The 24764-nt window shown below is 38.7% G+C and overlaps 1 protein-coding gene across 2 annotated transcripts in view; it reads right to left on the bottom strand.

Annotated features, from left to right (window-relative positions):
* The window catches only part of PBX3 (PBX homeobox 3), a 215482-nt gene that overhangs the window by 16593 nt on the left and 174125 nt on the right, over positions 1-24764 (bottom strand). For both annotated transcript variants that reach the window (XM_077768493.1, XM_077768494.1), the window contains exon 5: positions 17151-17286. In XM_077768493.1, the coding sequence (XP_077624619.1) occupies positions 17151-17286 (136 nt within the window). The remainder of the gene's footprint in view (positions 1-17150; positions 17287-24764) is intronic.

Genomic DNA, 24764 nt, shown 5'->3' with positions numbered 1-24764 from the left:
TTTTTTTTTTTTTTTTTTTTTGAGGCTGTTAAAAATTTTTATTGCCATAATGTACTGACACCCTTACAGTTTGGCTTTGCCCTTTCTACTCTATGCATGATAGACTGATAACTGCTCATGACATTCACAAAGAGGCTCATCTGCAAAAGTATATAAGATGTCAGCCTCGCGGCCACAGTACACAGAGAACAGATGACACTATTCATCTCCCTAAAACACGTGCTTCGGGGTGGTTCTAAATGACCACGGAAGAGGTTTCAGTTAAAGATTTTGTTTTCTTTAAAATTACTTCTCTCATTAAAAAACAATAAAAATGTGTTAGGTGTACAACTGAATAGATTCCACGGAAAGCCTGACGGATTCTGAAACAGCGACATCACGAGTGTGGAGCTGCCTCCCGCCAGCTGCGCTGGAAGGTAGGGCCATCTGCCAGGCCACACGTCAGCGTCCCCAGATCAAAACTCAAGAGCACTTTTAAAACAATAATGAACCAGATTTTTTTGTCCAGGTAAGTTTCATGTAATGGAAAACATCAAAGTTTATTCCGTGTCCTATGTAAAGAGGCCCTAGAGTTAAGCCTTTTATTTCATGGAAACCCTTATTTATTCAACCACTGCTCCCAACTAAACACAACACACCCTCGTTTCCTTTTCTTTCTAAAAACCCAGATTTTTCACTGAGTTTATTGCAAATGGTGATACCTGGCCTCAAAAACCTTTCAACATACATAATTATTTCTCACTGACGATGAATCACATGCATTTTGAGAATAAAGAATACACCAAGGATAGGTCTAGTCAGAGACTAAAAATTTAGACACAACCCCACTCACCCTGGCCCCTCTGTGGCTTTCCCCTTTGTGTAGCCTATGAAAACCTAGGGGCTGGTGGCTGCTAGCACACTAGTTCACTGAAGGCTGGACTTTCTTCTGGAACCTCGGCAAGGCTCTTTATACACCACACATCCAGCAGGAAAACTCTGGTTGAATGGGTGGCAAATTAGCATTTATTGAGCATTCATGATATACCAAGTCCTGTACTAGGCATTCTACATATAATCTCATTTAGCTCTTAAACCTCTGAAGAGATTATTACCATCCTAAATTTCCAGGTCAAACAATGGAGACTTCAGGTTAAATAATTTGCTCATGGTCACAGTGCTACTTAATAGTAGAGGAGTGGAGTATGAGTGACTTTTCTGCACCTTCCTACACTGAAGGTACAGGCAGCTGAAGTTAGAATGCCAATTTCAAAAATAATGGACATGAAAGGATAGTACCTCTTCTAAAATAGAACATAAATAACAAAACTTAGCTTTGTAAAGAATCTGGTGTACCTATAGGGCAGTGGTCTAAATATCTAACTTTACAAAGTCAAAAAGGAGAAAAAGAAACTAATTACACTACTTCAAAACTTCTCTCCCTTGATCTCTGATCCAGTCACCTGATAAGATCCCAGTGGGGGTGACCCAATTAGTTCTTTTAACACCTTCTACTCAAGTCACAAGCCCAAGCTGTTGGCTGACTTTGTCAATGATTCTACCTTTTGGCTCATCCCTGGCCTGATCGTTCGTTCCACACACATAGAAAGAGTGCCTGACAGACACCGTGTTCCCCCAAAGTGGTCCCTGACCATCAATCACCTCGACCTCCCAAATCCAGGCTTACCCTCACTGTCATTCTGTCCAGGACCATATGTCCTTTTGTAATAACAACAGTTGTTAACATTTATAGGGCTTCTTAAGTGTCCAACACTATTCTAACCATGCAATATATACTAACTCATTAAATCTGCATAACAATCCAATGAGGCAAGTTCTATTATTTCCCCTATTTTATGGATAAGAAAACTGAGGCACAAAGAATTTTGAAATTAAGAAAGGAAGGAAGGGATGGAGGGAGGAAGAAAGATTTCAGCTCAGGTCATGATCCCAGAGTAGTGGGATCGAGCCCTGTGTCAGGCCCTGTCCTGATCGTGGAGCTTGCTTAACGAGTCTTTCTCTCCCTCTGCCCCTCTCCCCTGCTAGCACATGCTCTCTTTTTCTCTCTAAAAGGAAAAAAAAAATTTTTAATGATTTATTTATTTCTGAGAGAGAGAGAGAGACAGCATGAGCAGGGGAGGGTCAGAGAGAGAGAGACACACACACACAGAATCTGAAGCAGGCTCCAGGCTGTCAGTCAGCACAGAACCTGATGCAGGGCCGATCCCACGAACTGTGAGATCATGACCTGAGTCGAAGTCGGATGCTCAACTGACTGAGCCACCAGTCGCCCCTCTCTCTCTAAAATAAAAAGGAAAGATGGAAGGAAGGGAGGAAGGAAGGAAGGAAGAAAAATGGTAGTACATAAAGTTGGTTCAGAATGAATATCTGAAAAGAACATGTATATTAAGAAACATTACAGACTATCTAAGGCACGTTAATTGCCTTTGGGGAGTAGGACTAAGAGTTTGAGGGAGAAGGGAGACTTTTGAAAGAAACAACTTTTGGGTTTGTTGAGCTCTACCGTATGGTTTTTAAGGATTTTATTAATTTCTGCACTTATTTTCACTACTTCCTTTCACTTTTTTGGTTTAATTTAGTGTCCTTTAATACCTTGAGATGGATCCTTAACTCACTGATTTTCAGCCTCCCCACTTTATATACGTACATAAAACATACACACATTATATATAATTAATATATATAATTATATATTATACATAATATATATAAGTATACATTAAATAATATTATATATATAATACCTACTATAACATATATTTAAAGCTATACATTGCTTTTTAAGCATGGGCTTAGCCATATCCCATGAATTTTGAAAGGAGTATTTCATTATCATCCAGTTAAAATATTTTGCAATTTTCACTGTGGTCTCATTAGCTCATAAGAATATTAAGAAATATATTGGCTTATTTTCAAACAGGGGAATTTCTAGTTATCTTTTTGTTATTGAGTTTTAGTTTAATTCCACTTGCTCAGAAAAACTCTGTTTTAAATAATTTAAAATTTATTGAGAGGTGCTTTATGGCCCAGAACACAGTTAACTTTCAAAATGTTCTGAAATTGCTTAAAAAGAACACGTATTCTGTAGTATTAGGTTGTTTGCTAATCATGGTGTTCAAATCTTATGTATCTGTGCTACTCAAAATGTGGGTCTAGAACCAGTGGCATGAGCATCACTTGGGAGCTGCAAATTGTCAGGCCCCATTATAGACTTCAAATTAGAACTTCCAGGAATAGGGCCCAGGAATCTGTATTCCAACAAGCTCTTAAGATGGCTCTTATGTGTGCTGAAGTTTGGGAAGCCCTATTCTATGTCCTTACTGATTGTGTGTGTGTGTGTGTGTGTGTGTGTGTGTGTGTGTGTGTGTGTGGCAGGGGGAGGGGAGGATGTTCCGTTACAGAAATGTAACAGAAAAATCTGCAATGATTACGGATTTATCTACTTTTCCTTGAAAATGTTTAAGTTTTTGCTTAATGTTTTTTGAGTTTCTGGTATTTGGTACATACAAATATAGAACTTCTGGGTCAGTATTATTTAATGCCTCTTTATCTCTAATAAAACTTCTCGCCTTAATGTGTTCTTTATCTGATATTAGCAGAGAAACACCAATTTTCTTTTGGTAATAATGTTTACATGTTCTATCTTTCCCAATACTGTTATTTTCATCCTATGTCCTTATGTTTTAGGTGTGTCTCTTAAAGAACACATATAATTAAGTTTCATTTTTGTGACTTACTTGACAATATTTGCCTATTAGAGTACTCAATTCATTTAGAGAGGGGGAAGGAAAAAAGAGAATCTTAAGCAGGCTTTCTACCCAGCATGGAGCCTGATGCAGGGCTCAATCTTACAACCATGAGATCATGACCTGAGTTGAAATCAAGAGTTGGATACTTAACCAACTGAGCCACCCAGGCACTCCTAGATTGCTTATTTTAAGAAATTATTCCATGTTTCCTTCTTTATAAGTTTGGAAGTTATATATTCGTTTACTATTCTTTAAATGACTGCCCTAGAGATTACATGACTATCAAAGTCTGACTGGTACTTTTACACTAAGTGGTACCTTTATTACCTATTTCAGAAAATGCAAGAGTATTAGAATGCTTACCCTCCTCTCATAACTTATGAGGCATTACGGTTGTATATTTTAATTCCATGCATATTATAAACCAATAGGACATTATCATAATTATTTGAAACAATCAATATTCATTTAGATTCACACACACATTTACCCTTTGCTTTTCTGCTCCTTTCTGCATCCCCTGTCACTATCTGGTATCTTTTTTACTGCTTCATGAAGAGTATTTTTTGTATTTCCTTTTGTGAGAAAATGGTACAAATTCTCTCAAAAAATTTTTTTCACTGAAAGTGTTTTTATTTCAACTCCATGATCAACAGACACTTTTGGCAGATACAGAATTCTAGGTTGACATTTAATTTAGTTTATCTAAAGATATCATTTCACTGTCTTACAGCTTTATTCTTTTAGTTAAAAAATCAGTTGTTAGTCAAATTGCTGCTTCTGTGAAGCAATCTTTTTCTTTGGCTGCTTTTGTTTTGTGTTCACTGTGGACTCCTATTAATTCATTCTGTTTGGGGACAATAGTTTTTCATGAATCTAGGGTTTGGAATCTTCCATCAGTGTTGGAAAGTTAGCAGCCTTTATGTTTTAAATATTGCTTCTGACCCACTCTCATACTTGCTTCTGGGGCTCTGATGACATTTATGTTAGACTTCTTACCATATCTTCAACGTCCCTTTCTCTCCCCATGATTTTCTATCCTATGGCCTCTCCATTCTTTAGTATGGCTATTTTCTTATGATACATCTTCCCATTCACTAATTCTCCCTTCACCTATGTCTAATCTGCATTTAAATTGATATACTGAATTCTTAATTTTGGTTACTGTATTTTCGGTTCTAAAATTTCCATTTTAACTTTTTTATGGTTTCCAGTCCTTTGACAAAATTCTCCATTTGCCTTTTATTTCCTTACATATATTAAGCATAATTATTTTACAGTCCATATCAGATTCTTTTATTTTCTTGATTTCTATGGGTCTGTTTCTGTTGTCTGTTACTTCTGTTGGTTATAGTACATGTTGTCATGTCTTCTTGTATGTCTGTTTTTCTCTGATTTTGTGCCCAGTGATGTATTTGCTTTGTTTATAGAAACAGCTTGAAGCCTAGAATCTTTCTCAAAACAAAAAATTATATTTGCTTTATCCAGGCACCTACAAGTACTAGCAATCCGATTTCAAGTACCAAGGTATTTTGAAGCAGAATTACAGTCTCTGTAAGTGTCTCTGTACTTCCAATGCACCCTTGCTAGAGTGCAGACCTAGCAATCAAGGGAAATAAGGTAGCCTTCTCTGGTAGGTCCTAGCCACCTGGACACCAATTATCTACAAAGTTGTCAAAAGCACTGCGTAGCCTCTCAGCCTCTCAGTCACTCTCTCAGAACTGACAGTGACCCAAGAAAAAGTATTTTCCCTGGCCTGATTTTCTTTTTATCTACAAGTTCCCTGGACAACATCATCCATTCCCAGGGCCTCTATGAACTTCAGTGGATGACTCCCAAGCTATATCTTTAACCTTGACCTTTCTCATAGATTACACTTCCAAACTGAACATTTCCCAACTGAGATACTAAGGGGATTGCTTCTGGGGCTCTGATGACATTTATGTTAGACTTCTTACTGTATCTTCAACGTCCCTTTCTCTCCCCATGATCTTCTATCCTATGGCACAAACCTGGCACAAACCTGGCACAAATCCTCCACCAAACAAGCATTTCCTCATGTGTTTCCTATATCAGATAATAATATCACCATCTTCAATTAATTAGGCTAAAATCCTCTGCTATCTTCTAATACTCTTTCCTCCTCACATTCATATCCAATTCTTTACATAATCTCCAAAATAGAAGTTCTACCTCCAAAATGCTTTTCAAATCCATCTCTGTTTTCTATTTTCAGTGACCTAATTTGAATCCTCACCACCTCTTTCCTGGATTATACCAACTATCTCCTGTATAGTCACTCTCATTCAAGCAGGGTTTCCTACTAGTACTTGTAGTTGCCTGAACAAAGCAAATATAATATTTTTGTAGAGAAAGATACCATCATTCTAGGCTTCAAGCTGTTTCTATAAACAAAGCAAATATACCACGGGGCACACAATCAGAGAAAAATAGACATATGAGAAGACATGCATGGCAACATGTACTAGAATATAGTATTGAATAAGACTTCAGTCTATTCAACATGAAATTCACCATTAGGGGAAAAGCATTAAACAATTCATTATTTAGTGCTTGGTTTGGCTTCACATATATTAAAACTGGAATAACTCATGATTTGGGGAGACTGGCTGGCTCAGTCAGTGAAGCATGTGACTCTTGCACTCAGGGTCATGAGTTCAAGCCCCACATTAGGTGTAGAGTTTACTTTAAAGACAAAACAAAACAATGTATTATTTAGTTATAATTGTCATAAGTGCTATCAAGGAAAAGTATAAGAAGCTATGAGAAAATATAATGGAGGATATGAACTGGGAGTACACAGAGAGCTTTTTTAAAGAACTGACATTTGAAGTGAGCTTTGAAAGAGTACTAATTAATAAGATGTTTATACATTTTTTAAAGAGAGACAGGGTTAGACCATTCCAGATAGCATAAACAACAACCACATAATTATCATATCTTCTCCTTACTCTATGACAGGCACTCTGCTAGGTGTTTTACCTATATTACCTCACTGAAATTCCTATAACCTGATGAAGTACATGCTGTTTTAATCCAAATTATAACAAAGAGGAAATGAGGCACAGTGAGGTTGAATGACTTGCCCAAAGGTCACAAACTAATAAGTTGGGGAACCTTCCTAATCCTCTCAGGAGAAAGTAAACCCGTCCTTCTACCATATTCCAAAATGGCACCCATATGCCCCTGTGCACTCCCCCAGGTAACTTTTGTATCCTGGCCTTAACATGTTTGTCTGTCTCCCCCAAGAAATCTGACATTTCTGAGGGAGAAGACCTCTAATTCACCTTTGTTTGCCACTGTGCCAAGCACGATGCCCACAGTAGGCACTCAGGACCTGTTGAGTGCATTTGGAAAATAGCTAGAAAATCCAGAAAAATCCTTGTAGCTGGATCAAATTAACTTATTTACATTGTTTGTAGTTTCTACTCTCAATATCCATATTCATTTTAGAAAAGTAATATGCTTTCTACATGGCTGAGAGGAGTCAGGAAAGGAGAAGGGAAGCCAAAACACAAGGACAAAGGAAGCCCAAGAGCATCTCTGGAGAATGCCAGATCTCCTGGGTGGGAATATCAGAGTCAACACAAGTGAGAAGCCAGCAGCCTGAACCTGGAGCCTGTTCTGATCTGGTACCTTTGTACTGTGGGCCACACTGTGGATCTTCTGTTGACTCCTCCCTCTGTACCCTCTGCACTGTTCTGAGCCCCAAGAGGCTGACCTATATATCCTGGTTTCTGGCCAAAGGGAGTCACTGGCGGGAGATGAGAATAGGGAGGAAAAACATCAGAGCAATCATTGCCCTGACTCCTTCAATGTAAAAATGGCTTTACTTAGGGTTTCAGGTACTATCTATCTTTCCAAATACAGCTTCTATGTGTCTGGTGGGTTGTGATAATCCTTCTTTCATCTCTTCAGGGCGAGGGGTAGTAACAGAACAAACCATTACTAGCATTACCTTTTGTGGTTTCCCTATACTCTGCCCACACTTCTGTGAATACTTTTCAACTCTCTTCAAATTACTCTAATTTGAGTATGCCATCTGTTTTCTGCTGGGACCCTGACTGATATATTGGCCTATTGGTCTGACATGCCTCAGAGAAGCAAGGCAATGGAAAGGTGAGACGGAGTGGTGAGGGACAGGCATGAGGAGAGACTGCTGGGAATACTTAGAGGGAAGAAATGGGCAAAAGAAGGTGAAGGGGACAAAAACTGGATCCTGAAATATGGCTTTTTCTAGGTGTAGGAAAACTCAAAATCCACTACATTTAAGCTGGAAATAGTCGCTCTATCCTTAGTTTGGGCATTATAATCAAGCTAGTAGTAAGAGATTTCCTCAAAATAAGTCAGTTTAAAAGAAATATACCTGACATCACTGAAGCAAACTTTAGGTACCACGCTAATCACGGTACTGATTGTTAGTAGGGAAGAAAACAACAACAAATCAGAGGCTTCCGTTTCCTTTAAATCTTGCAGATAGAGGCCTTATCTGTACTCAGTATTCCAGCATCCTCAAAGCTCTCATCTCTTTACAACCTGCTCCTTTGTTCTTTGCATACTGTTTAATGACGTCTCTCTCCACTAGGCCACACAAGCAGAGCCTTTATAGAACAGAGGGTCTGTAGCCTTTTAAGAATGAGTGAAAGAACAATCTTAACAAAATAGCTGCCTCTTTCCTTCACCTTGTCTCTAGTCTGCCAACTGCATCCTTAAAGTAGAAATCCACTCCTGCCTTCTGTCTACTTGCCACAGCAACTGAACAGGCCTTTATAGATAGCTGGAAAAGATACTGTCATTTGATAGTCCTTTTTTTTTCCTGCTCTAATTATTATTTTAACGGGCTTCTTCTTATTTTAATAGATTTTTTTAATAAGGAAATCTTACTTACAAATTTTAATTAGCTTACTGAATATTCACTGCTTTGGAATAAGTCGTTTAATGAGTAAGGAGACCTCAGGCTACTAACTAGCCTGGAATGTCTAAAGGAGCTTAGGGGGAAATGATGCAGCCTGAGCGACAGAAGCCCAGGCCTGTGCCTCACAAACCGGGATTCTGCAGCTGTGGCCCCAGAGGTAGAGGAATCACACTGCCTCTTGCAGGAAAAAAAAGATAAAAATCCAGTTTCTTGCTTTTTATTAAGAACCTCTGTGTAAGAACCTCCAGCTCTCCCACTCATAAAGTCTTGTGACTCTTTTCAAATCACTTAACCTCTCTGAACATCAATCTCCTCATCTGTAAGGGTTAGATAATAATTTTTTCCACACTAGACTGTTGTAAAAGTGGGTCTTGTGCACCACTTTAAAAGCTCTAAAATACGTTAGTTGAATGAATGAATGAATGAATCTTAATGTTGCCAATTAACCTCTCTACTATTTCAGGTACTCCTATGTTTAAAAAAAAAATCAATCCTTTCTTTACAGTACATTTCAATTACAGTAGCAATGAAGAATAAGTGAACATTTTTCATTCTAAAAACACCTAGCAGAGAAGGGAGGGCCAGAGTTATTTAAACTCAAAATTGGAATCAGGAGAACAATGGAGTTTTTGTGACTTCCTAATTTGAATAATCAATGCAAGTTAGCTGTATTTCAAAAAGTAACAGCATATTAATATCTGCTTCACTAATTAAGAATATGTGACTATTTAAGTACGATTCTCAATGCTTACGACATATGAAATCATTTCTTCTTTTGTGAATTTTCAGGGTGTTATGTAAAATAAAAAGGAGGGGGTGGGGAATTCCAGCTTACTTAATCAAACCAAGCCTTAAGAAATCAGAGAAGGGTGCCTGGGTAGCTCAGTCAGTTAAGTGTCAGACTCTTGGTTTTGGCTCAGGTCATGATCTCACAGTTTGTGGGTTTTAGCCCCACAATGACTCTCTGCTGACAGAGCAGAGTCTGCCTGGGATTCTCTTTCTCTCTCTCTCTTTCTCTCTCTCTCTCTCTCTCACCCTCTCTGTGCTCCTCTCCTGTTCTCTCTCTCTTTCCCTCACAATAAATAAATAAACTTAAAAAAAAAAGACATCAGATTTCAAATTCTGAGCTCAACCTGCAATTCCTATGTCAAGGACATTTATATTTATGCTATATGACCAGAAATTTTTGTTAGACTAACATAAACTAAATGTTTCACTTACCAGTGCCTATTTATACATTATAATATATAGTGAACTTCATAAAAAGCATAATATATATTAACTTCATATGTCCAAAACTAAATTTCTGATCTGCCCTCCCACCAAAAAATCTGCTCCTCCCAAAACCTTCCCCATCACACTTAAGGAAAACTATTATCTTTCTGCTGCTCAAGCCAAAAATGTTTGAGTCCTCCTTGACTCTTTCTCTTACATCCTACATTTCATCTATCACTAAAGCCTCTTGGCTGCACCTTCACAATTACCTGGAATCCAGCCACTTTTCATCACCTCTACTATAAGCATCCTGGTCCAAGCCACCATCATCTTCTGCGTGGATTATTGCAATGACACCCTAACTGGCAGCTGCTTGTCCTTGCTTCCTTCACTCTATCGTCACTACAGCTACCATGGTGACCTGTTAAAGCTCAAGTCAGATTACATCACTCCCCAGCTTTCCACTTTGTTCAGAGGAAAAGCCCTCCATTACCATGGTATCTAAGGCCCCTGCACCATTTGGATCTCACATTCTCTCTGACTGGTCTCCTACAACTCCTCCCGCTTGCTCAGGCAACTTTTCCCTCAGGCCCTTTACATCTACTGTTCCCTCTGCCTGGAATGTTCTTTGCCTATTAGCCACACGGCTTATTTACTCTCTCCTTTAATCTTTACCAAAAGATATTCTCTCAGGAGGGGATTTCTTTACCACCCTATTAAAAATTGCACACTGCACTCCCTGTTCTCCTTCCCTCCTTCATTTTTCTTCATATCACCTATCACTGTATTCTTATTTATCATCGTATTCACTTATTTTACCTGTTTGTATTCTCCCAGGAAAATGTAAGTTTGATGAAGGCAGGTTTGCTGTTGTTAAAGTAAACTTTTTAGTTGAGTGAAATATATATATGCCAAAAAGGGGACACACATCATAAGTAGAGAGCTTGATGAATTTTCAAAAACTGAAGACACCCATGAAAGCATTGTTTAGATCAAGAAACATCCCCCTTTCCAAAAGCTATTCTCCTAAAAGTAACCACTTTTATCCTGACTTTATTTTTTATTTTTTTTAGAGAGAGAGTATGAGCCGGGAAGAGGGACAGGAAAGAGTCCCAAGCAGGCTCGATGTCCATGCTTAGTGTGAAGCCTGACACGGAGCTCGATTCCATGACCCTGAGATCATGACCTGAGCTGAAATCAAGAGTTGGATGCTCAACCAACTGAGCCACCCAGGTGACTCTATCTGACTTAACACTAAGATCAATTTTGTATTTGAACTTTTTTAAAAGTAGGCTCCACGCCCAATGTGAGGCTTGAACTCATGACCCTGTTCCACCAACTCAGCCAGTCTGGAGCCCCCATTTTTGAACTTTTTATGTTTTTATTTTATTTTTGGGAGAGACAGTGCAAACAGGGGAGGGGCAGAGAGAGAGGAAGACAGAGAATTTGAAGCAGGCTCTAGGCTCTGAGCCGTCGGCACAGAGCCTGACGTGGGGCTCGAACTTATGGACTGTGAGATCATGACCTAAGCTGAAGTTGGACGCTTAACTGACTGAGCCACCCAGCCACCCCTGTTTTTGAACTTTTTAATAAATGGGATCATATATCAAGTGTCTGACTTCTTTCACTTAGCATTATGTAGTTATACATAGTCAAGTTCATACGTTCTTACTGCTATAGAATATTCTAAATATACAGAAGTATACGACTTTTATTTACCCATTTTCCTATTGATGGACCTTTCCATTGTTTCTAGTTTGGCTATTGGGGATACTGTTGCTAAGGATATTCTTTTTCTTTTTTTTTTTCTTTTTTTTATTTATTTCTAGGAGAGAGAGAGAGAGAGAGAGACAGCGTGAGCAGGGGAGGGTCAGAGAGAGAGGGAGTCACAGACTGAAAGAGGCTCCCGGATCTGAGCTGGCAGTCAGCACACAGCCCGACGCGGGGCTCGAACCCACGAACCGCAAGATCATGACCTAAGCAAAAGTCGGATGCTTAACTGACTAAGCCACCCAGGCGCCCCAGGATATTCTTTTTCATATCTTTGGTGAATATATGTACATACTTCTGTCAGGAAGGGCAGGGGTTTTGCCTGTTAAGTTCACAGATGTCGCTTCCATCCCTACTATAGTATCTAGTACATAACAGGTATTCCAATAGATTTTTTGTTAGCAAATGAATGGAAATACTTTTAAAAATTCTGTTACTCGGATTTAATAATTCACATAAAACTTCCTTGACTTACATACACAAGTTTATAAACCATAAAATTATTACTATTTAAAATTTTTATCATATAACTTTATATTAGTTTCAACTACGTAATACAATGATATGACAATTCTATACATTACTTAATGCTCACCACCCTACATTATTACAAAATTATTGACTCTCTTCTTTTTGCTGAACTTTTCACCTCTGTGACTTCTTATTTTATTACTTTTAATCCTTTTCATCTATTTTGCCCAGCCCCATATATATCTTCCTTCTTTCTGGCAACTACCAATTTGTTCTTTGTGCTTAGAAGTTGTTTCTGGTTTTTTGTTTGTTCATTTGTTTTGTTTTTTAGATTCCAAGAGGTACACATTAAATGTGTATAGATTTTTTTGTTTGCTAATCATACTTCAAAAAAAAACATTTAAAAAAAATTAAAGCATAAAAATTAGTTTCTGTACATCTCCCACTCAACTTAAATAAACATACTACTAACAATATCACTAAAACTTGGAATATTCTTTCCTAATCCTATTCCACTTAACTGAGGCGTATTTTTTTCTTCTTGTTTGTCTTTTTTTTTAATCATTCTCTTTACTTTCTTTGTATTTAATCATATATATGTGTTCTCTAAACAATATGCTGTTTGCTTTGTTTTGAACATTATATATATATGCTCCAGTTTTCCTTTTTCACTTATTATTATGTTTCTAAGATTCACTCACATTTGATATATGTCATTGTATATAATTCTTTTTCACGGCTATATAGTAACTTGTTGTGGGATTATACCACAATAGATTTATCCATTTTCCCACTCAATAGACAATTGTCTTATTTCGGGGGTTTTTTTTTTTTTTTTTTTTTTTTTGCCATTTCAAACAATGTTATTACAAATGCTCTTACATATGTCTCCTGATATACATACAAAAGAAGTTTTCTAGAACAATTTCACTTAGAGGTAAAATTAAGGAGTGAATGGTATATGTATATTCAAATTTATAAGATAATGCCACAAGTTTTTCAAAGTAGCTATACCAATTTACATTTCTACCAAGAATATTTAAGTGTTTCTGCTATTGTATATTTTTGTCAACAATGTAAAGACTTGGTATGGTCAAATTTAGCATTTTTTTTGCCCCGAATCCAGGAAATGTAAAATGTTATTTCATTGCAGATTTTGAATCACATTTTCCTGATTACTAATAAGGATCTTCTCATGTAATTGACTATTTATAATCCTTCTATGAAGTCCTTGTTTTTATCTATGTTTCAAATATGTTCTTTGTGTTTTACTAATTTATAGGAATCCCTTATGTATTCTGGATTTTAATCTGACTTATATACTTACAAATGCCTTCTTGCAGTCTGTGGGCTGTCTTCACATTTTCTTTCTTTGTTTTATTTCATTGTTATTTTTAGCATTTATTTATTTTTGAGAGAGAGAGAGAGAGAGAGAGCAAGCAGGGGAGCGGTAGAGAGAGAGGGAGACACAGAATCTGAAGCAGGCTCAGGTTCTGAGGTGTCAGTACAGAGCCCGATGCGGGGCTTGAACCCATGAACCGTGAGATCATGACCTGAGCTGAAGATGGACACTTAACCAACTGAACCATCCAGGCGCTCCTGCCTTCACATTTAAAAAAAACGTTTTATTTGAAATAATTTCAAGCTTGCAGAAAAGGTTGTAAAAATAAAAAATGGCATAAAGAACATCTGTGTATGCCTTTTAGTCATATTCACCTGCTATTAAACATTTTGCCCCATTTGTTTTATCATTTGTGTGCACTCACACATGTGCACTCCCTGTGTTTATACATGTTTGTGTGTGTTTATATACATACATATATAAACATACAGACACATTTTTTCTTCTGAACCATATGAGGGTAAATTATATCTCATAGCTCTTTCTCCCTATGTAAGTCAGTGTGCATTAAGGCTAGAGATACTCTGTTATATAACCACAGAACAATCACAGTTTGTAATTTACTTTATTAAATTTAACCCAGCAACATTCTTTTGGCATTTCCTCCCCTCAGTATAAGATCCAGTCTAGGGTCAGGTGTTGCAGCTGCCTGTCATGTCTCTATCCTCTCTCAGTGTGAAACATTTCCAGGCCTTTCTTTGACATTTTTAAAGAATACTCCTCCCATCCCCTTTTTTCCCTAACAGAACACTCTTCATTTTGTTTGTCTGATGTTTTCTAGTGATTAGATTCAGGTCACATTCTTGGATGAAGTACTACATACATTGTCCACTGTCCCTCTTTGGTGATGTTGATTCTAATCACCTGATCAGGGTTTTGTTCCATGTCTCCACTCTGTAATTGCTTTTTTTAAAAAACCCTTACAACTAATACAGGGCCTATGGAGAGACACTTTAAGACCATTTTCATCATCAAAACTTCCCCCCCAGATTTAATATCTATTGATGATTCCTGCCTGATCCAGTCTTTACTAAAATGGTTGTATCATGTTGATGTTTCACAGTCTTTGATAAAGATTTTACTACAAAACTTGTCAATCTTTTCCTTTGTTGCTTACACATTTTATGTCCTTTTTAAGAATTTTTTTCCTATCCTCAAAGTCCTAAAGATATTTCCTTACATTTTCTTTTGAAAGTTCCTTATTCTTAATTATTATTATTTTAAGCAGTACTTAAAGCAATCCATAATAAATCAGTTTCATATATTAAGCAGTACTTTAAGCAATCCAGAATTAATCAGTTTCCTATTCTCTATGAAAGTTTGGCAGAAATAGTGTTGCTATAGTTGCCTGTTTTCAGTGGGTTTCAATTTTTTTAAGTTAGTTTTGTATGTGAACAATTTCTGGATTCTAAATTTAATTGTATTTTAGTATGATGTATATTTTAAACAATGTTTGTTCTCTCAAGAAAGTGGTTAACCTGTCAGGTCTGGCACATTCTCTGCTTTCGTTTCTAAACAACTGAAACGGGGCACTCATAAGGCTAGCAACTGACACCTAATACTTAAAATGATAATATCATTGTTCCTACTTCAGAGATGTGTAGGTGGGGACTTGTTGAGGGGAAATTAACTTCTTTAGGTAGGAAAAAGGTAAAGAGGGGGAGAAATTGTCACAATTTAATGCCTACACTGATCCCTGAAGTTCTGCATTTGAAAGGCTGAACTGGGAGTAAAAGGTCAGCCAGTCTGCTTTGTAGACAGGCTCATCTTAAGTCTGTTATTTCCATGTCTCAAGCAATTACTAAAAAATTTTCAAAACCTAGCTGTTCTTCTATCAGAAAACAAGTGAAATGAATATAGTAGAAGTTAAAAAAATTAGTAATGCGTTCCTAGCCTATTTTAGAAGTAGACCAAAACCTCTATAGTTTGGAGCAGAGTCAGAAGGAGAAACTTTTCTCTCACTTATTACACAGTGTGTTGTTAAGCAAGTCCTACATCACACAGAAAATGCTAGCATTACACTAATGAAAAGCCAGGATTGTATCGGCTTTCAAAAAATGTATATAATCTGTGTTATTCTCCAATGGTAACTATGGTATAGAGGTAAACAAGAAAAAGGAAGCAGAAGCATGAAAACATCTTAACTGAAATTACACCTGCGAACGTCTGCATTCTAAAGTCAGAGAGCTGCTGTGAGAGCCGGAAGACCAGACTTGGAATTATCCACTGGCGTTTAGCATGAGTCTGATCCTCTCACTAATGTTCAGGGGAAATGCACACCCAGAAAAACACCCACTTAATTCCATCTTCCCTATCTGACCCAGCATATTATACTGTTCCTTAGTTCAAGAGGCAGTGAGTACTACGTAACCCAGATAGGAACATTTTAGAGATGTCCTCGTAAGTTAGCAACTCAAATAAATTATATGCCATTTCAGACTGAGCAAGAGGAATCAGGATAAACCACTATTCCATAAGAGAAGGACGATAACTCTTAAGTGATAGCTTAATTATGAATCTAAGATTGTTCTAGAGGTTCTGTGGAAAGCAATGCCAAAACAGAAGCTGGAAATCATCTCAAGCCCAGTCTCTAATCCCTTAAATAACAATGACTTAGAATACTGATATAAAGCTTTTACTGGAATCTGAAGGGGATTTCTAATATCTTGGACTTCAGATGTACAGCAGGAATATTAATTTAGAAACTACCTTAAAATGCTTGTGTCCTATGATCAATAGGGAACATCAAAATTTCTGCCAAGGGTCAGCTTTTCCTTAAGTTCCATTGCAACAGCTGGTTGGTAATTACCACATTTGTGTGCTATAAAGAAATGCTGTTCTGTTGTCTGTCTATAAACAACAGTATGGGTGTTAAAATAAAATTATATTTTAGAGCTAATGCCAGTAAAATATATTTATTTGTTTAAGGAGGTACAGTTGTTTATTTATTTGTCTCCAATCCTCAATCAAATGCCAGTCTATCTGCCTCAAACTAAAACGTATTTTTGTTAAATGGTGACAGCTAATTTCAGGGCCACAATTTATTACAAATAAACATTAAAAACAAAACAAAACAAAACAAAACAGTGACGGGTATAAACTCAATTCTTCTGTTTAATGAATAACAAGGAAGCAAAGAAATCCTTGGAAACCAAATATCATAGCATGGTTACCAAGAAAAGACTTAGTGAATTCCTCAAAGCTTTCACCAAAGAGTTATATTAAATTTCCTTTCGGCAACAAATAAATTGGTTTCTCACTGGTAGAAGCTTAGGTCAGTCATCTAAATCAGGGAAAGCAGGACTGCATGCCATTTACTGAAGAGTCACTTAAGTATAAACCGTGTCTCTCCCCATGGCATGTTTATGTCCTCTCTATAGAAGATTTACACTGGGGTGGTGGCTGATTATCTTGATTCTTCACCACCTACATTAAAAAAAAAATTACCTAATCTTTAAAAGCTTGCATAAAAATGTGGACATATCTATATTTACTTTTTACCTTCTTTCGTGCTGGAACACATGGATCTGAAATTCGGTGATACCGTGAAGAAAGAATAGGGTTCCTAGATCAATAGGGAAACAAGATAGACCCGTGGCCCTCTCACCTGTGACACTGTGATGCTGCATTTCTTGGCCAGCTCCTCTTTGGCTTCTTCACTGGGGTAGGGGTTACTGAGGTGTGAGTAAAAATATTCATTCAAGATTTCGGTGGCCTGTTTACTGAAGTTACGCCTTTTTCGTCTATGACAAGAAGCAAAAGAGAATTACAGTTATAATCAGCCATAACCAAGGAGGGCTATATTGATCACGATTATACAAAAAGATTAGATTTCTATTTTTAAACATTCTTAGGGTCTGATTTATCACACCAATATTGCAATTACACTCTTGGCATCCTCCAAAGCACGATCCAACACGTGTTAAGATGTAGGATCATTAAAAATACAAGAATGTGAAGCACACTTATCTTTATGCTTTAATTTATGTGACAAGCATCTAATGTGTTACAGGTACTCAATGAAGATCCAGTTGGAACAAAGCAGGTAAGGTCTACCAGAAAGCTTAAAGGAGATTGGGTTCAGGAAGAGACTAGAAAGTTAGGAGGCAGAAAGCCATTAGACATGTTCCTCATGGACATAATTCCAAATTATGGTGACCATATCAAGGGTCATGAAGGAAAAGTATAAGGGATAATGAAAGCATGTAAGAAGGAAATCTAACATAGATTATGAAGTCAGGGGAAGTTTCCTTGAAGGAGTGACATTTAATCTGAGACCTGGAAAATATGTAGGAGTTAGTCAGACAAAGAGTAGAGGGGAAGAGGAGTGAGCAAAGAGAGTAGTCTTGAAACAGAAACAAGCCTGGAAATTCCAAAGGGGTAGAGGAGACTGGAACGCAGCAAAACTCAGGGAATGTGTGAGTTGAGTATGGAAGGATGGGCAGGCAGCAGATTATCTAGGCTTAGTGGACCCCTTAAGAATTTTTGGATTTTATTTTAAGTGCAATAGGAAGGTATTAAAGGCTTTAAGTTTTATGGGTTTTTTTAAAAAGTTTTCATTTTTATTTATTTTGAGAGCAAGTGGGAGAGGGGTAGAGAAAGAGGGGGAGAGAGAGAGAGAATCCCAAGCAGGCTCCCTCCCATTAACACTATGTGGGGCTTGATCCAACAAACTGTGAGATCATCACCTGAGCCGAAATCAAGAGTCGGTCACCTAACTGACTGAGCCATCCAAGGCGCCCTGGCTGTAGGTTTTATGTTTTAAAAAGATTCTTTTGACTGCTGAGAATAGTTGGAGGAGGGCATGAAAGGAAATGTAGATATTTAAGGGAACAAGTACAATGGTCCACCTGAAAGATGATGGTAACTTGGCATAGGGTGAGAGTCATGGAAATAAAAAGATTAAAGATCTATCTGAAAGGCAAAAGCAGTAGAACATGGTGATGGATTGGATGGGGGCAGTGGGTGGAGAAGACAGAAAAGGAAGGTAAGGAAAAAAATACATTAAGAATTTCTAGATTTTTCTCCTGAAGCAACTGCCTTGATTAAGGCATGATTTGCTCACGAGAGAAAGAGTAGGGGAGGAAATTTTTCCGTTTTTGTTTTTACTGGGAAGGTGGCGACAGACTTAGAAGATCAAGTATTTATTAACAATTTATTTCAAATAGCAAAAATGTTATTTATATTGGGTTTTGTTGTTATGATTTTAAAGAATTCCAGCCTGAAAATTAGCATTTGTCAGACTTCAAATTAGATCCTCCAGTGGGGCACCTGGGTGGCTCAGTTGGTTAAGTCTCGACTTTGGCTCAGGTCATGATCTCACAGTTCATGGGTTTGAGCCCTGCGTCGGGGTCTGTGCTGACAGCTCAGAGCCTAGAGCCTGCTTCAGATACTGTGTCTCCCTCTCTCTTTGCCCCTCCCTTGCTCATACTCTTTCTCTCTCTCTCTCTCAAAAATAAACACTTAAAAAACTCTTTTTTAAAAAAATTAGATCCTCCAGTAACTAGAAAATAGTTTCTCCAAATAATTTTCTTAATACTGTCTTCCAAATAATCATAATGATCTTCTCACTTGTGCTATCCTATACTCAGGAAAGAGTCAGTTGTAGAATTTGTAGAACCTATGAGATTCTCCTAGTTAAAATGATGTCATTAACATGGCAGGTTAAGTATGTGATCTATGTCTCCACATTAAGGGAGAGTCAAGGGAGGAAGAAATCTAGGTCTGATCCAAACATCTCAGGTTATGAGTCCTGAAATTTCCTAATTTCAATATTTTTTTGGAAGCTTAAACCGTTGGTTGTTTCCTGAAGGATGAAGAAGAGATTCAAGATCTATTTAGGGAGTAAAAGGATGTGGTGATGAATTAAATGGGGGAGGTGGTGAGGAAAGATAGGGAAGGCAGGGAAGGAAGAGAAATACACCAAGAACAGCAGCTGGGATTTTTGCCATGGCCATGCATTCCTTTGACCTGGGGGCACTTTGAAGACGTACCTTTTGACAGTATGTGTGTGGGTGAGTACGATGGAAAGGTCTAGAATAGATATTGAAACTATCAAATCTATAGATGATTACCTGGCTCACAGATCATATTTGTTGAGACCATACAATAACGACCTACTCATAAGAATCTAAGTTTCTGGCCTCTTATGAAAATTTGGAAGATCAGTCACATGGGTCCCACCTTCTCAAAGCCAGCCATAGGCTAAAGCTGAGTGATGGCTGTGCCCTCAGATAGGCACTCCTGTGTTCTAATCCTCACTGTCCTTCATCCAGCCATTGCACTCGATTCCATGATATGTAAGCATGTGAATCTGTGACTCCAAGTCTACAACATGGAGTCCAGAGGCCCTTCCTTGTTAGATGGGATGCTGCTCGGTTCCTGAATGGTTGAATGAAGCCAACTAGATGATATTAATAAAAATAATAATAATAAATAAAACATGGAGTCCAGCAGCAAGACTGAGGCTACACTGGAGTGGATGACACAAGGGCGTTTCTTTGGGAAAGGAAGGGAGGAATGAGCAGGAACATACCTGGGAAAGTGAAGATCAGCTCAGCTCATTTATTGACTGTGCCTAGGAATGATTTTTAGCAAACAGTGAAAACCTCAGAGAACAAATCTCTGAGCAGAGCAGAATCCCTCACCCTAGACATTCTGGCCATGTCCAAACTACTAGAGCACTTCTACCAGAAGAGCCAAGGGCCAAGGCAAATTTATTCTTGAATGGTTTGCACTGGTACATGCTTTGGCTTGTCCAATTACCAGGAAAATGTGAGTGTGGCTCTACGAAAAGCCACAGTGAGCGAGGAAATCATATTATCTGAATGAGCATGTTTGCCCAGAGCGGGAAAACCCTGCCTCCTCAGTGTGGGGCGCTTGCTAAAAGGCGCTACAAGAACACAAGGAGCCGAAGCACAGCACCTACGTTCTCTTGAAGGCCTAACACTGAAGGACGTGGTGTTACACTTTAGTTTTTAGGAAAACATTCTGTAGAAAATGCTCATTAAGCATCCCCCTAAGTTTCAGTCCCCCCGGGGTTTGGCACACTCTAAATTGCTGCGCCTGAGGCCAGTGTGCCCTGGCTCCTCGGTCCCAGGGCTGCGTTCTACCAGCATCACAACATCACTAACGGCAACCTCTGCGGGAGAAGGCACTGTGCTCCGAGCTCTGCCACCTTCCCATTCTGCCTCTGCTCACTCTGGCTTGTTAACATCCTTCCTCTTCTTGGAAGAAAAATAAATCATTTAGGTGTATACATTATGAATGCGGTTATGTTTAAAAAAAAAAAAGGAAAGAAAAGCACACATGTTAACAAGAACGGGAAAGTCTCAGCAGAAATAAGGATAGGAATTGTTAGGAAGGATTCCTTTCTGAAGGAAGTACTTTCAAATATCTGCTATGTAATATTTTCTATTAAAATATTCAAAACTGAAAAACAGTTTTGGAATTGTTTTTTGTTTCCTGACACTACCTCCGCTCTTTGATTTGATCTATTAAAAAGTACTAAGTGGAAATATTCATTCATCTGGTTAGTCAATAAATTACCTGCTGCAGCTTATTACATTTAAGATGCTTGCTGGAATAGTGGGGAGGGTGAACATTCAAGAGCTGGCGCTTGCTTTCAGTGACAGCGTGGCTTACTCGGGAAGAGGAGAAATGTTCCTGAAAAGCTTTAAGAAAGGCAGTCTGAATGAAGTTTGGTCTAGTGAACTGTAAAAGTGTGCTATCTGGGTTAAAGAGAAGGCAAGGACCAGTCCAGTGATTCAAGTGGGCTTCCTAAAAAGGGAGCATTTAGGCTGGGCCTTGAAGGATGAGCAAAATCTCACGAAATCAAGAAACATGAGCACTCGCTCTATTCCTGACACTCTCACACTCTGGACAGCTCCGTGCTGGACACTCTCACAGATGACAGCTCATTACTGGTGACCGAGTTGAGGATAGGGTTGGGAGAGCAGGGTTTACTGCGGAAGAGACCAGGGATGAGGGGTGGGGGCTGGGGAGGTAGGGTGGGNGGTGGTTCTGGTCAGAGGAAACAGGCAAGACCAAGCGGGATTGCATTTTGGATTAAACACAGGATCGCTTCTCGGCCTTTTGGCTAAGATCAAGTGGATTAAACACAGGAAAGAACAATTCAATGACATAAGAAGAGCACTAAAAATGTCCCAACTTTGATCTAATAACTCTGTTTCTGAGAATTAATCCTTAGGAAATAACTTGAAAGATCAAAAAGTTTCAGTGCATAAAGATTTTCACTGACACACTAATTTTCCATAAAAATCTGATTATGGGCACCTGGGTGGCTCAGTTGGTTAAGTATCCAACTTTTGGTTGCAGCTCAGGTCATGATCTTACGGTTCATGAGGTAGAGCCCCGCATCAAACTCTGTGCTGAGAGCACAGAGCTTGCTTGGGATTCTCTCTCTCCCTCTCTCTGTCTCTCTGCCCCTCCCCCACTCCCCCACTCAGTGTGCATGCTCTCTCTCTCAAAATAAATGAATAAGCTTAAAAACTCTGTTTAAAATAGGGGCGCCTGGGTGGCTTAGTCGGTTAAGCATCTGACTTTTGCTTAGGTCATGATCTCGCAGTTCGTGGGTTCCAGCCCCGCGTCGGGCTCTGTGCTGACTGCCAGCTCAGAGCCTGGAGCCTGTTTCAGTCTGTGACTCCTCTCTCTCTGACCCTCCCCTGCTCACGCTGTCTCTCTCTCTCTCTCCTAGAAATAAATAAAAAAAAAAAATTAAAAAAAAAACTCTCTTTAAAATAGAATCCTCTTTCCATCATTTTCTCACCCCTTATATTGCTTTATTTTCTTCACAGCACTTCTTATCCTGTTACATTTCACTGCGTAACACAGGCATACCTCATTTTTTTTTATTGTGCTTCACTTTATCGAACTTCATAAGATACTGTGATTTGAACAAATTGAAGGTCTGTGGCAGCCCCGCATTGAGCAAGTCTGTCGGAGCCATTTTCCCAATAGCGTTTGCTCATTTGGTGTCTCTGTGTCATATTTTGAGGATTCTTGCAATATTTCAAACTTTTCTATTATTATTATAGTTGTTATGGTGATCTGTGATCAGTGATCTTTGATGTTATTACTGTGATTGTTTTGGGGTGCCAAGAACCACGCCCATCTAAAACAGCAAACTTAATAAATATTGTGTGTGTTTGGATTGCTCCTTCCCCGTCTCTCTCCTTCTGCTCAGGACTCCCTATTTCCAGAGATAACAATTTTGATGTCAGGTCAGTGAATAACCCTACGATGGCCTCTAAGTGTTCAAGTGAAAAGAATGAAAAGCGCATGTCTCTCACTTGAAATCAAAAGGTAGAAATGATTAAGCTTAATGAGAAAGGCAGGTCTTTATTAAGCTTAGTAAAACAGCCAAAAACTAGGCCTCTTGAGCCAGTCAACCAAGTTATGAATGCAAAGGGAAAGTTCTTTATTTTTAATTAAAAAAATTTTTTTAATTTTATTTTGAGAGGGAGAGGCAGAGGCGCGCGCAAGCGCGCGTGCACACACACACACACAGAGAGAGAATGAGACTCTCAAGCAAGCTCCAGGCCCAGTGCAGAGCCGAATGTGGGGCTCCATTCCATAACCCTAGGATTGTGACCTGAGCCAAAATTGAGTCAGACACCCAGCCACCTGAGCCACCCAAGCTCCTCAAAAGGAAAAGTTCTTGAAGGAAATTGAATCCAGTGAACACATGAATGATAAGAAAGTGAAAACTGCCATATTGTTGATGGAAAACATTTTAGTGGTCTAGATGGAAGATCAAACAGGCCAGAACACATTCTCTGAAGCCAAAGCCTAACTTAGAACAAGGCTCTAACTCTTTTCAATTCTATGAAGGTTAAGAGAGGTGAGGACGCTGCAGAAGGAAAGTATGAAGCTAGTAGGGGTTGGCTCATGAGGTTTAAGGAAAGAAGCCATCTCTATCACAGAAAAGTGCAAGATGAAACAGCAAGTGCTGATACAGAAGCTGCAGCATGTTAACCAGAAGAACTCAGTAAGATAATTAATGAAGGTGACTACACTAACCACCAGATTTTCAATGTAGACAAAACAGCTCTATATTAGAAGAAGATTCCATCTAGGACTTTCATAGCTAGAGAGGAGAAGTCATTGCCTGGCTTCAAAGTTTTAAAGGACAGGCTGGCTCTCTTGTTAGGGCTAATGCGGCTGGTGACTTTAAGCTGAGGTCAATGTTCATTGACCATTCTGAAAATTGTAGGGCCCTTAAGAGTTATGCTAAATCTACTCTGCCTGTGCTCTATCAGTGGAACAACAAAAGCTGGATGACAGCACATCTGCTTACAATGTGGTTTACTGACTATCTTAAGCCCATTGTTAAGACCTACTGCCAGAAAAAAGATCACTTTCAAAATATTACTACTCATTGACAAGGCACCCAGTGACCCAAGAGCTCTGATGGAGATGGACAATGAATGAGATTATGTTTTCATGCCTGCTAACATAATATCCATTTTGCAGCCCATGGATCAAGGAGCAATTTTGATGTTCAAGTCTTAGTATGGGGTGCTGGGTGGCTGAGTCAGTTAAACATCCAACTTCAGCTTAGGTCATGGTCTCACAATTCATGGGTTTGAGCCCCGCATCGGGCTCTGTGCTAAGAGCTCAGAGCCTGGAGCCTAATTCAAATTCTGTGTCTCCCTCTCTCTCTGCCCCTCCCCTGCTCAGGCTCTGTCTCTGTCTCCCAAAAATAAATAAATGTTAAAAAAAAAAAAAAAGAAATACATTTTGTAAAGATACAGCTGCCAAAGATGGTGATTCCTCTGATACACTGGACAAAGTAAATTGAAAACCTGGAAAGGATTCACCATTCTGAGGCCATTATNACGAACCGCGAGATCATGACCTAAGCGAAAGTCGGACGCTTAACCGACTAAGCCACCCAGGTGCCCCAAGGAGTTACTTCTTATGTGGAACAAAGAAAGTGATTTCTTGAGATGGGATCTACTCATGAAGATGCTGTGAAGATGGTTGAAATGACAACAAAGGATTTAGAATACTTTATTTTTTAATTCAGAGGAGAGCGAGAGCCAGGGGTAGGTAGGGGTAGAGGGAAAGAAGTGTGTGTGTGGGGAGAGAGGGGGAGAGGGAGAGAGAGAGAGAGAGAGAGAGAGAGAGAGAAACTTAAGCAAACTCCATGCTCAGCACAGAGCCTAATGCAAAGCTTGATTCCATGACCCTGGGATCA

Source organism: Crocuta crocuta, unplaced genomic scaffold, assembly GCF_008692635.1.
Source record: "Crocuta crocuta isolate KB4526 unplaced genomic scaffold, BGI_CrCroc_1.0 scaffold35, whole genome shotgun sequence".
NCBI lineage: Eukaryota > Metazoa > Chordata > Mammalia > Carnivora > Hyaenidae > Crocuta > Crocuta crocuta.
The sequence above is the reverse complement of the archived record's forward strand: the minus strand, read 5'-3'. Positions and strand labels throughout refer to the sequence as shown.